The sequence below is a fragment of the Carcharodon carcharias genome, chromosome 17 (assembly GCF_017639515.1).
Source record: "Carcharodon carcharias isolate sCarCar2 chromosome 17, sCarCar2.pri, whole genome shotgun sequence".
NCBI classification, from domain to species: Eukaryota; Metazoa; Chordata; class Chondrichthyes; order Lamniformes; family Lamnidae; genus Carcharodon; species Carcharodon carcharias.
Genome location: NC_054483.1, coordinates 6425814 through 6438760, shown reverse-complemented (window position 1 = coordinate 6438760; position 12947 = coordinate 6425814). Strand labels below are relative to the sequence as shown.

General features: G+C 47.0%; 1 protein-coding gene across 1 annotated transcript in view; it reads right to left on the bottom strand.

Moving 5' to 3' along the window:
- The window catches only part of LOC121290057 (myoferlin-like), a 119648-nt gene that overhangs the window by 43089 nt on the left and 63612 nt on the right, over positions 1 to 12947 (bottom strand). Inside the window, exons 28-35 of the mRNA XM_041210213.1 lie at positions 10551 to 10690; positions 7530 to 7697; positions 6642 to 6753; positions 5437 to 5514; positions 4502 to 4683; positions 3269 to 3427; positions 1694 to 1795; positions 1284 to 1445 (exon numbers count right to left, since the gene is read on the bottom strand). Coding sequence (XP_041066147.1) covers positions 1284 to 1445; positions 1694 to 1795; positions 3269 to 3427; positions 4502 to 4683; positions 5437 to 5514; positions 6642 to 6753; positions 7530 to 7697; positions 10551 to 10690 — 1103 coding nt within the window. The remainder of the gene's footprint in view (positions 1 to 1283; positions 1446 to 1693; positions 1796 to 3268; positions 3428 to 4501; positions 4684 to 5436; positions 5515 to 6641; positions 6754 to 7529; positions 7698 to 10550; positions 10691 to 12947) is intronic.

The following is a 12947-nucleotide window of genomic DNA, read 5'->3' as shown; positions in this document are numbered from 1 at the left end:
GCGCTGCCAAAGGTGGAGCGATTAAAACTCTAATCGATATACAGCCTTTAAGAGTTTCTCCTTCCATCAGCAAGAATAGTGGCATGAAGGCGGCTAGATCACCCTGGGTGTTCAAATGGGGACACTGCCCAGGATCAGCTGAGCTCTCCACATCCAGTTTGACTTTGCCAATCCAAATGGCAGTACAACTCAGCAATGAGCCTCAGCACTGGACGCTAATAAGGAATAAAATAGCCACTGACCCCTGGGTTAGAGCGAGTGTGGAAATCATTCAGGGTTTCAGGTCTTAATCATTGTCCACAGGTTCCTGGGTTAGAGAGGGGGAAATCAGCCAGGGTTCCTGCTCCTGGTCACTGTCCGCTGACCCCTGGGTTAGAGAGAGGCAGGGGGAAATCAGCCAGGGTTCCTGCTCCTGGTCACTGCCCAATAACTTCTGGGTTAGAGAAAGGGAGAAACCAGCCAGGGTTCCTGCTTCTGATCGCTGTCCCCTGACTCCTGGGTTAGAGAGAGAGGGGAGTCAGCCAGGGTTTCTGTTTCTGATCCCTGTTCACTGAGCCCTGTGTTAGAAAGAGTTGGGGGAATCAGCCGGGGTTCCTGCTTCTGACACTGTCCACTGAGCCTTGGGTTAGAGAGAAAGAGTGAGGGAATCATCCAGGTATCCTGCTACTGATCACATCCAGTGACCTCTGGGTTAGGGAGAGGGCAGAATCCAGACAGGGCTGTAGCTCCTAATCATAGTTCAGAGACCCCTGAGTTAGAGAGGGGAAATCAACCCGGGTTCCTGCTCCTGATCACTGCCCACTGACCCTGGATTAGAGAGAGAAGGAGCAATCAGACAGGATTCCTGCTCCTGATCACTGTCCACTGACCCTGGATTAGAGAGAGAAGGAGCAATCAGCCAGGATTCCTGCTCCTGATCACTGTCCACTGACCCTGGATTAGAGAGAGAGAGGGAGGAATCAGCCAGGGTTCCTGCTCCTGATCACTGTGCACTGACCCTTGGATTGGAGAGAACGGGGGAAATCAGCCATGGTTCCTGCTCCTGATCACTGTCCATTGAACTCACCGCCCCCCCCAGCCACTGCTGGAAAGCCCATGCTAGAGACAGCTGAGGATAAACTTCAGTTCAACATGACACCTCTCGCTGTGAACCAGCTCGTGGTCAGTTGCTCAGATGATGTAGTCTGGAGTACCCATCGTCTATTGCAGCGACTGCAGGGGACAGGGCAGAGACTCCAAATTAGGCAGCTGGGAATATCAGGAGAATTAACATTTGAACCAACCACTGTGATGAAGTAGATGGGGATCGAGAAATTCGGGTTCTTCTTGTAGTTCTTGATGGGTGCCGTTTGGATCATCTCTCCGCTGCACTCCACCACCAGGCTAGGGCTTGTCACCCTCAGCATGTTGTAGTTTTTGATATTTCTCAATCCCCAGGCAAGAACCTGAGAAAGAGACAGACTCGTGTTATACCGGGTGCCTTCCACAAACTCTTTGCAGCCAATGAGGTACGCGGAGCCACTGTTGCAATGGAGGAAGTGTGACAGCCGAATTGTGCACAGCAAGCTCCCACAAACAGCAATGTGATTGCGACCAGATTTCGTAGCAAATGGGGGGGGGTCCAGAGGGATTTCTTCAGCTGCAACTGGGAGGGAAGGGTGTGGGAGGAGAGTATATACTCAGGAAACCTCACCTCAATCGTGGTCATCTGCAGCTGTGGTCTCACTCCCAGTGGCAACATGTACGTTTCAGAATCTTTCATTGGTGGTCGTGGAGGTAAGTTCTGATCTTCGTCCTGTGCAATTGCAAACAAAAATGCAACATCATAATCTCACAAGAGCTACCTTTGCAATGGCTAAAACCTTCCCTCTGCTCTTCTGGTTCCTACTAACTGCTGCACTCTGCTCCAGCTTTGCTTGGATCAACTGGTCCCTGAGCATCGGTAACACTATCCTCTCCTAGTGACGTTAAGGAGCTTGCCTCCAAACATAATCGGGCCGCCCCCTTCAGTTTTCTCCCATCCCTACTTTGTGGGAATGGCCTCATGTCCTCACCCAGAGGAAACCACGATCCTTTTTCCCGGCGAGAGGCAGAATACTGCAGATGCTGGAAGTCTGAAATAGAAGCAGTAAAGTGCTGGAAACACTCAGTGGGTCAAGCAGCATCGGTGGAGAGAGAACCTGGGTTCGTGTTCCGGGTCTGTGACCTTTCAGCAGAGCCAGGATAAAGTTGGAAAGGTTAATAGGTTTTTCAGCGAGAGGTTGGTGGGACGAGGACGAAAGGAAGGTCTGTGGTAGAGTGGAAGACAGCAGAGTTAGTCTGCCAGGGTCAAAGGGAATGGGGATGAGGCAAGAAAGGAAACAAAAAACTGTGCGGAGAGCAAGTGCGCTGCTGACAGAAAAATAAATTGAAACAAGCAAAGGAAAGAAAACAAAATGGAGGCAGGGGTTACAGTCTGAAATTATTCATTCAGAGGGTTGCAAGTCTTTGGAATTCTCACCCCCAGAATGTTGTGGATGCTCCATTGTTGAATACACTTAAGGCTGGGATAGACAGGTTTTTGGTTTCCCAAGGAATTAACGGATATGGGGAGTGGCTAGGAGAGTGGAGTTGAAGCCCAAGGTCAGCCATGATTGTATTGAATGGCGGAGCAGGCTCGAGGGGCCGAATGGTCAACTCCTGCTCCCATTTCTTATGTTCTCGTCCCGTTCACACTGTTGGCCAGGCTACTCTGCCAGATCACGACCCAGGATGTGACATTGAAAAATACCCATCCTTTCACTTTATTACCTAGAGTCATACAGAAGGAGGCCATTCAGCCCATTGTGCCTTTGCCAGCTCTCTGAAAGCGCTGTCCAATTAGTCCCACTCCCTGAGCCCTTTCCCCCGTAGCCCAGCAAGCTTTTCTCTTTTAGGTAATTATTCACTTCCCTTTTGAAAGTTATGACTAAATCTGCTTCCACTGTTCTTTCAGGTAGTGTTTTCACTGCATAAAAAAATGTTCGCCCCTCTGATTCTTTTTCCAATAAAAAATATCTTAAATCGTAAAATCGCTGACCTTCCTGCCACTGGAAACAGTTTCTCCTTACCCCCTCAGTCAAAACCCTTCATAATTCAGAGCACCCCTAACCAATCTCGTCTTAACGCTGACTGCTGAGGCAAATCCTTGCAGTGCTGGCAAACTCTCCACATAGTTTGAGCAACCTTCAAGCTACCTATCAGGTGAATCAATACATGAATTTCTAACGATGTAAGAAAAATCTATTACTCTCTGTTTCATAAGTAGTTCAAAGGACACCAGAAGCTCGCCACTGAACCGCTGTCCTCGGAAGACCGGATGCCACTGTAACACGGAGACGTATTGCGCTGTCGAATCCAGCTTCACACTCGGGTAGCACAGGGCAGCACCCATATACTCATGCTTGCTCTAGGAAAACAGTGGAGAAACATCAGCACATCTCCTCCCCAAGAGGCAAGCTTCACTTTATTCAAAGCCCCAATTACCTCCACGATCTCCTGCGGTCAGCCAAATTGAGTCAAATCATCAGACAGGGGATTAGCTCAGGATTGGGAGCGGGCAGTAGCATAGTGGTAAAGCTACTGGACGAGTGTCCAGAGGCCTGAACTAATAACGCAGAGACATGAGTTCAAATCTCACCATGGCAAGTGAAATAATTTAAATTTAATTAACGAATAAATCTGGAGTAAAATACTAGCCTCATTAATAATGATCATGATTGTCATTAAAAACCTATTTGGTCCTTCAGGAGAGGAAATCTACCCAGACTGGCCTACTTGTGACTCCAGACCACATTAATGGGGTTGGTTCTTGACAATGAAATAGCCAAGTGAGCCACTCAATTGTGTCAAACTATTACAGAACAGCAACCAAAGGGACTGCCAACAGTTCAACATGGCAGCTCAACATCACTCAGTCAAGGAGCAATTAGGGGTGGGCAACAAATGCCAGCCTTGGCAGCGACGCTCACACTCCATGAACAAATAACGGAAAGAAAATTGCTCTGGCAATGGGTTGGCACAGGCACATGGGCCAAATGGCCCCCTCGCGTCTGTGGATCGCTCAATTCCACTTTAATCATTGAGACTGAAATTTATAGCCACCAATAGTCCACGGCGTGCATTCCAGGCTCTGGGATTGGTTTAAATTCCTCTTTAAGGGGGCATCAAACAGGAGAATGCCCACTTCCATCAGCAAGGAATGACCTGCAAACGAAATTGCACAGATGTATGACCTTGAAATGCACGCGTGGTGAGAACATGTCAGAACAAGGTGGTAGGACACATGGTGCAACTTTCCCATTGTTGTACCACATTGTATCTGCTAGCTAACTGTGGTTGCCTTCAGAGGTGAGCCTCCCTTATGAATGGGCAGGCCCTCAGCTGCACGTATTGGGACTGGGGACATAACACCTGGCCACCGAGTAGAAGGGATCACGCGTAGGATTTTAATTTTCAAAAACATCGTGGCAAGGAAACGTACAGCACGATTACTGTCGAACAACTCCAGCAAGACAAAAGGCGGTATCTCAACTATTTCCCTGAGGCTGCCATAGATTTCGATCTCCTCAAAAATCAGGGTTTGGTCCCAGGTAGGATTCACAGTCCCTTTGATAACCTCGGTGTGCTTGCTCTGGTACAGGAGGGATACCTGGATGTAAGGATCTGAAACAAGAGGAGGAAAATTCCAGTTCAACCCTCAAGGAAGGGTAAAGCGAAATTCCGAGACCCGCATTAGGGATAAGCTAAGTGTTCTCTCCCCTCTCCATGCCCCTGGCCCTCACTCGGATGTTTGCGGTGCCAATGGTTGCTCTCTGTCCAAAGCGCCACTGGGGCAGAAACCTGGAAATTCATCCCTGCTTGGCTGCGGAAGGTATCACAGAATCAAATCCAGTCCGCACCCAGAATGGTGTGCTAATGCCACCCCCTCCCGGTGCCTCCAAAGGCGAGAACCTTGGCTGATTTTAGCGTCCCCGGCATATCACAGGAAAAGTGAGGAAACTTGCCGCTAATGAAACCGTGTTACACAACGAGCCTGGGATTGGCATGCTAAGCTCTGTTTACTCACTGACAGCAGGCTGAGTGCAGGATCCCACAGCCTCATTAAACAGACCCAGGACGGGTACGGTGCGGGGTTAGATACAGAGTGAAGCTCCCTCTACACTGTCCCCATTAAACACTCCCAGGACAGGTACAGCACGGGGTTAGATACAGAGTAAACCACCTCCCCTCCCTATAACTTAATTCCTTCCCTTTGCAGCTGCCACTCCCCTACTTCAGGCACACTCTTGTACACAACATATTCGCACATTTCTGTATACACTCATGTGCACAGTTACCCCCCCCACCCCATACAAGCGCACCGCCTGTACATCTGCCTTCAAACTGATGCGAGAGCTCCATCTGTTGTCAACTAACCTGCGGAGCTACTGCTATCAGTGGGAACTAAACCTCTCGCCTGGTAGATGTAGCCACGAAACTGGAAAGCATTGGCTGCTGTGCAGAGGAAGAGAAAACGACAGTGCTGTTCAGGAGGATCGCTCACCACAGTGCAAACATGTCAATCCTTAAACACTACTGAGATTAACATACCAACAGCAAACTTTAAATACTGCCGATGCAACTACACCGTGACTGGCTCAATTCCTCTGAACCCACCACGTTAACCGGGTAGAATATTGCAAAGCATTGCCACTGTTTGAACAAAGATGAGTTTTAAAAATATTGATTAAGAGTTCTTCCTTCCAAGATAGAGATGAGAAGAAATTTCCTCTCAGAGGGTCATTAGTCTATGTAATTCTCTTCCCCGGAAAGCAGTGTAGGCTGGGTTAACGAATTTATTCCAAGCTGAATGGGATAAGTTTTTGATAGATAGGGGAGTCTAAGTTATGGGGGCCAGACAGGAGACAGAGCAGGCTCGAAGGGCCAAATGACCCTCTCCTGCTCCTAAATCCTATGTTCCTAAAAGAGACATATTGCCTAAGTTTTCTGTCTTGCACTCATCAAGACAAATGCAAGAATGCCAAATTTCAAACAATCTCAATAATTATAACACAGAAGAAAGGGGGGGCTGATTGGTTAGCAAGTCAACTCCGATTGGCCATGGCATTGACCATTGCTTTCTCCAGGGCTGTCTTGCCAACCAATCAGCACCCTTATCCCCTGCAGTATAAATTGTTGTGATCGTTTGAAATTTGGCATTCTTGCATTTGTCCTGATGAGTGCAAGATGAAGAGCCTCACCAACGTATCTCTCTTTTCAGCAAAATTCAGCTTTTCTTCTCTTAAACACTGGTCTTAAAATGTGAACTGAGTACTCTGTTTTTTTAAATCATTCTTCTCCATTCCTCTGCTTCTATTCCTCAAGATTGGATAAATATTGGTCAGGACAGAGGAGATAACTCCTCTGCTCTTCTTCAAACAGTGTCATGGGATCTTTTACAACCACTTGAGGGGCTAGTTGGGGCCTTAGGTCAATGTTTAATCCAAAAGGCAGTGCGACAGTCCCTCAGTACCGCACTGCAGTCTCAGCCTAGATATCTAAGCTCTATTCTCTGAAGTGGGACTTGAAACCATAACCTGAGGTGAGAGTGTCACTGTTCTCATAGACCACTTTAAACTTACGGTCCAGAATACAAGATATAAAGGGGGCAGTCATCCCATAAAGGTCTTGGTGCCCAAGTGTCTTCTCTTGTTGCTCAAGGTCGTCCAGTCGCTCATTACTGTTTTCCCAACACTGAAAGAGAGCAGGTAGACTATCACACACAGCACTGCCATGATGAACACTCAGTAAGCACCATTTCTCTACTCAGATTTTCATTGCACTTTCACTCCTTTCTGCGTCAATTCTGCAGTCATCAAGTAAGAAAATTTTGTGTTGGAGAACTGAAATACTTCTGCATTTCGGGCAGCCTGTGAGGGCACTAAACATTTCCAGGACAGGTACAGCAAGGGGTTAGATACAGAGTAAAGCTCCCTCTACACTGTCCCCATCAAACACTCCCAGGTCAGGTACAGCACGGGGTTAGATACAGAGTAAAGCTCCCTCTACACTGTCCCCATCAAACACTCCCAGAACAGGTACAGCACGGGGTTAGATACAGAGTAAAGCTCCCTCTACACTGTCCCCATCAAACACTCCCAGGTCAGGTACAGCATGGGGTTAGATACAGAGTAAAGCTCCCTCTCCACTGTCCCCATCAAACACTCCCAGGAGAGGTACAGCACGGGGTTAGAGTAAAGCTCTATACATGCATGATGGTCTGAATGGCTTCCTTTTGTGCTGAATCTATACTTAATCACTGCATTGTAGTGCTATCATAGCATCGAGAATTAGTTAGTTTAACAACTCAGTTGATGTTATCATGCCTTTAGAACTGGCTTCAGATATTAAACCGCTGCTGCTGCTGTGCCCGCTTCACTCTTCATGTTGAAAAGCTTTAGATAATCATGTTTTTGAAAATATCTTGAGCGTTTGACTGGAAGGCGACCTTTACTGACAGTGTCACATACCAAAGAGCCTTCCAGTCTGAAGATGGCCGCTGGGCCTAGTTGCTCCCTCGGGATCATCCTCCTCCTCCAGCGCCTACGCCGATAAGTGTCTCCCTTGCTCGGTTTTACATGAAACTTCCAACCAAATAGAGCGGCATATTCCCAGCCTTCGGGATCAAACTGTTCTCTCTGTGGAACATCAGACACAAATTGAAAAGGCCTCCATTTCCAGGTGCGCGTGGGGTTATTTTGGCACACGACTCAAAACTCTTGCAAATAAAAAGGTCACAATTTGTTCTACAAATCCCCATTTTAATCAAAACCTGCTTCAGGAACAAGACAGGTTCAGGGAAACTATTTCCTCTGGTGGTTTAATTCACAATGGGCAGGCACAATCTTAACATGAGGACTAGGTCATTCAGAATCAAAATTGGAAAGCACTTCATTGAACTCTCTGTCCCCAACCCCACCACAAAAGGCTGCAGATGCTGAGGGACAACCTGAGTTTTCAAGACAGAAGGTGCGATCGATTTTTGTTAAGCAAAGGCTGTAAAGAGATATGCAGCAAAGGTGGTTTAAGTGGAGTTAAGGTGCAGGTCACCCGCAGTTGAATTGAAGGTTCCAGCGTTTGAGGGACCGAGTACTCTAGTTCTGTCCCTATGGTCCATATGCACGTACAGTCTTGGCTGCTAGTTCTCTAATCTCGGCAATCCTCTTGCACATCCCCAAGTTTAATTGCTCCACCACTGCTGGCCTTACCTTCAGCTGCCAAGGCCTCTAAGCTCTGGAATTCCCTCCCTATCCCTCTCGGCCTCTCTTGCCTCCTTGAAGATGCTTTTTAAAATGCACCTCTTTGACGAGATTTCGGATTCTGGTCTTAATATCCCCTTATGTGGTTCAGTGTCAAATTTTATTTGATAACAACTGCAATGCCATTACTTCAGAAAGGGAAGAGAAAAGAGAGAGAGAGCATGAGCGAGAGGAAGAGAGCAAGTGAGCGAGAGGAAGAGAGCGAGCGAGCAAGCAAAAGAGAGTGAGTGAGGGAAAGCGAGTGAGCGAGGGAAAACGAGCGAGCGAGAGTGAGTGTGTGAGAAAGAGAACAAGAGAGAGAGAGAGAGAGAGAAAAAGAGAGCGAGAGAGAGAGAGAAAAAGAGAAAAAGAGAGTGAGAAAGAGAGAAAGGGAGTGAGAGAGAGAACTCAATCAGGAAATTATCGACCTGTTTGTCTCACATGTACGTGTGGAGGTTAGTGCAATCTATAATTAAGTTTGAGCAACTTCCTTGGCCTTCGAGGCCTGAGGTAGGAGTCGAAGCCAGAGCTTCTGGCTTAAAAGCAGGGACCCACTGCACCAAAAGACTTCTTCTTGTCAAGGGTACATGATGTCTAATGAACCTAACTGAATTCTTTAAGGAAGTAACTCAAACAGTACAGAGGGGAATCACTTTGGATGCAGTTTACACGGACTTCAAGGAGGCATCTAATAAGGTTCCACATAAGAGGGACTGTTGTCTAAAGCTGAAGACAATTTATTGACCTGGTTAGGAGGTTAGTGATGAACATCTGCCCAACCAATGTAGAAATGCACAGCCTGCGGTGATTCTGGAGGAAGGGGTTGGGGCTGAAAGAGAGAGAAAAATTGAGGAGCCAAATGAACAATAAAGGAGGAAATAAATGAAGATGAGAAAAGTCAAAAAAAGTGAAATGAAAAAGAAAGAGATGGAGATAATAAACAAAAAAACAGAAAGCCAAGAATGAGCAAAGAAAAAGGCATCATATTATAGAAACCACGAAGAGGTCATTTTGTTTAAAGCCTTGCTCAACATGTTGGGAAAAGGAGAAAATGTTAAGTTGCATCTTTGAAGCTTTCCTCCCAGAAATGTTTGCAACAGTTTTGTTTCAAGGATTTCGAGCAAGTCACCTATTGCAAATATTGGCGTACGTCTGAAGGTCTGCTCATCCTAACTACCAAAAAAAGCATGGACTGGATGCAATGCTCTTAAAAATATAGAAAAATAGACCATGGGAGCACTCACAAGCCAGTAAATCATGCATTGGAGAAGAAGCATAAATGTTCCGGAGATATGCTCAAAGGATGAAGAATGCCTCGTCCCCGCTTGAAGGAAATTCCTCAGGAGGTCCCGAAATACTTAACAACCAACAGAGTACTTCTGAAGTGAATTTACAGTGGCAACTTATATTTAGTGCATTCATAGGAACATTATGAAACAAAATACGACCCCCCGAGCCTCATAAGGAGATGTTAGGTCAAATGGCCAAAAGCTTGATCAAAGAGGTAGGTTTTAAGGAATGTCTTAAAGGTGCAAAGTGAGGCAGAGAGGCATAGGAAAGGAATTCCAGAGCTTGGGCCCAGGCAGCGTTGAAGACACAGCCACCAATGGTGGAGCGATTATAATTGGGAAATTACAGGAAGCCAGAATCAGAGGAGTGCAGATATCTCAGAGGGTTGTGGGGGCTGGAGGAGATTACAGAGATAGGGAGAAGCAGGGCCATGGAGGGATTTGAAAACAAGGATGAGAATTTTAAAATTCAAGTTGTTGCTTGACTGGGAGCCAGTGTAGGTCAGCGAGCACAGGGGCTGGAGCTTACTGCGAGTTAAGGCACGGGCAGCAGAGTGTCGAATGTGGGAGACCAGCGGGAGTGGGCTGGAATAGCCGTGTCTAGAGATAACAAAGGCGTGGATGAGAGTTTCAGCAGGAGATGGACTGTTGTAATGTGGGAAACGCAGGAGTCAAATTGTGCACAGCAAGCTCCCACAAACAGCAATATGCAATGACCAGGTAATCTGTCCTAGGGATGTCGATTAAGGGACAAATATCTGCCGCAGCACGCCAGGGGTAACTCCCCCAAATCTCCGGCATCCACCTGAGAGAGCAGACGGAGCCCTTGTTTAGTGTTTCAAACGAAAGGCAGGACCCCACAATCCAAAATCCACCTCCAGAACCCACTGAAAAGTTTTGGTTCACAGTGACTAATGCGGCCTGCAAGATTTGAAATCCAGCACCAGAGCTGGTGATACCACACCTTAACTTGCCGTTGCCTGTCAGACTTTCTGGTGCGCTTCCGTATCCACCGGCGCCGCCGATGGGTGTGGTAGGCTTTCTCAGTGGGGTTCCAGTGCTTTGGGGTATTGTCTGGTGGGACAGCTTTTCCATACTCCCATCCTTCAAGTGAAGCAGAAAACATGTCACAATGATATTCAGCAAATCGTCTCTCAGGAGCTGAGGTGTCATGGCTCCCGTAGTGGCACATTAGTAAACAGGAGGTGGGATCGGTGGGGGTGGGGGTGGTGGTGGTGGTGGTGGTGGTTGGTGGGGGGGTAGCGATCCTGGTGTCGAGCTTGGATGTAATTAAAGTCTGCAGTTTGCGAGGAAGGCACGACTATGGAGGATTAAGAACAAAAACAGTCTGGAGATCCTGGGAGAGAATGACTTATAAGGCAAAAAGACTTAGAGAAAGCTTTGCATTTCTATAGTACCTTTCACAACACTAGGATGCCCCCTTTATAGCCAGTGAGCTCCTTTTGAAGTGCATTCACTGTTGTAATGTAGGACACAACAAGGTCTCACAAGCAGCAATGTGATAATGACCAGATAATCCATTTTCATGATGTTGGTTCAGGGATAAATATTGGCCAGGACGCAGGAGAGAACTCCCAGCGCTTCTGTGAAATAGTACCATGGAACCTTTTGTGTTCACTTGAGGGGGAAAATGGGCCCTTCGTCTGAAAAGTGCCATCTCCGACTGTGCTGTAGTCCCTCAATACTGCCCAATAGTTTAATACTTCTATAGTACAGTCGCTCCAATAGTGCCCTGCTCTGACAATGCAGAACCTCAGTTTGTGCAGCATTCCCTCAGTACCACCACACTGACAGGGCAGCACTCCCTCATTGCTAGCCCTCCAGCAGTGCAGTGCTTCCTCAGTACTGTCCTTTCAACAGTGCAGCACTCCCTCAGTATTGTCCCTCTGACAATGCACCACTCCCTCAGTACTGACCTTCTGACAGTGCAACACTCTTTTGGTACTGACCCTCTGACAGTTGTAAGGAACATATCTTTTTATTTCTGTTGGATTGTGGGTTAGAATTACAATGGCTGCAGTTTAAAGGAAATGTCCACTGGAACAGGATTAGAGATACATACAATGTTACAGTCATGGAACAGAGTGTGCCATGAAAGACAGGATGGTGCTGGAAAGGAGTCCTAGACCAAGGGAGCTGCCTGGCAACAGCATTTTAATTGGCTCCGGACCTGGTGACCAGGGTTTGTGTGGTAGCAATGCAGCAGAAAGCTCCTGGCTTGCAAAGAGAAAACATCTAAAATCTCTTTTCCTCATATCTCTATAACCTGCTCTCTCTGAGGCAATCCCAGTAAAAAGGAAAAGGGGAAAACCACTATTAAAGACATTGAAAAGCAAGTTCTCGACCAGTGACCTAAATACTGAAAGTGTTGGAAGACCACCTTGCATCAACAAGGGGAGGCGATGGCGTAGTGGTATTGTCACTGGACCGGTAAGCCTGAAATCCAGGGGTAATGTTCTGGGGATCTGGGTTTGAATCCCACCACGGCAGGTGGTGGAATTTGAATCCAATAAAAATATGGAATTAAAAAGTCTAATGATGACTGTGAGACCATTGCCAATTGTCATAAAAACCCATCTGGTTCGATCTTGCCCTTTAGGGAAGGAAATCTGCTGTCCTTACCTGGTCTGGCCTACATGTGACTCCAGACCCACAGCAATGTGGCTGACTCTTAAATGCCCTCTGAACAAGGGCAATTGGGGATGGGCAATAAATGCTGGCTGAGCCAGCGACACCTACATCCCGTGAATGAATATAACAAAAAACAAGAATTGAAAGGAATTTGTAAGACATCGATTACAATCAATCCATTGAATACTGTATTCCGGGGTGGGTGTGTGTGTGCGTATATAGGGATTTTAGAAGTTAGCAGTTCATATTTCTTTCTTTTGCCACGAGTTAAAGACAAATTTTTCAATAAATAGTTATTTACTTGTTAAGTTTACAAACCTGGTGCTCATATTACGTTAACCTAAATTAACCAGTTCAGTAGAATTGGGGCAATCTGGTGGTTTGGTCAAACTTTTCATATTTGTCGCAGCTCGGGGAACAGTGGGGCTTGATATTACAGCGCACTATATCCAGGGAGTTGTGACACAGTGCAGCACTCCCTCAGTACTGCAGTGGAGTGCCAGCCTGGATCTTGAGGTCAACGGCCTGAAATGGGATGCAAACCGACAGTCTTCAGCCAGAGTGCTCCGCAATGAGCCATGGCTGATAACTAGTACGCAGAGGGACAGAGCAGACAAAGGATGGATAGTGGCAGCTTTGGAGGAATGAGAGGTAAGCTCAGAGGATCACTGAGTTCTGTGGCACTGATAGAAAAAGAGGCAAGAGAGGT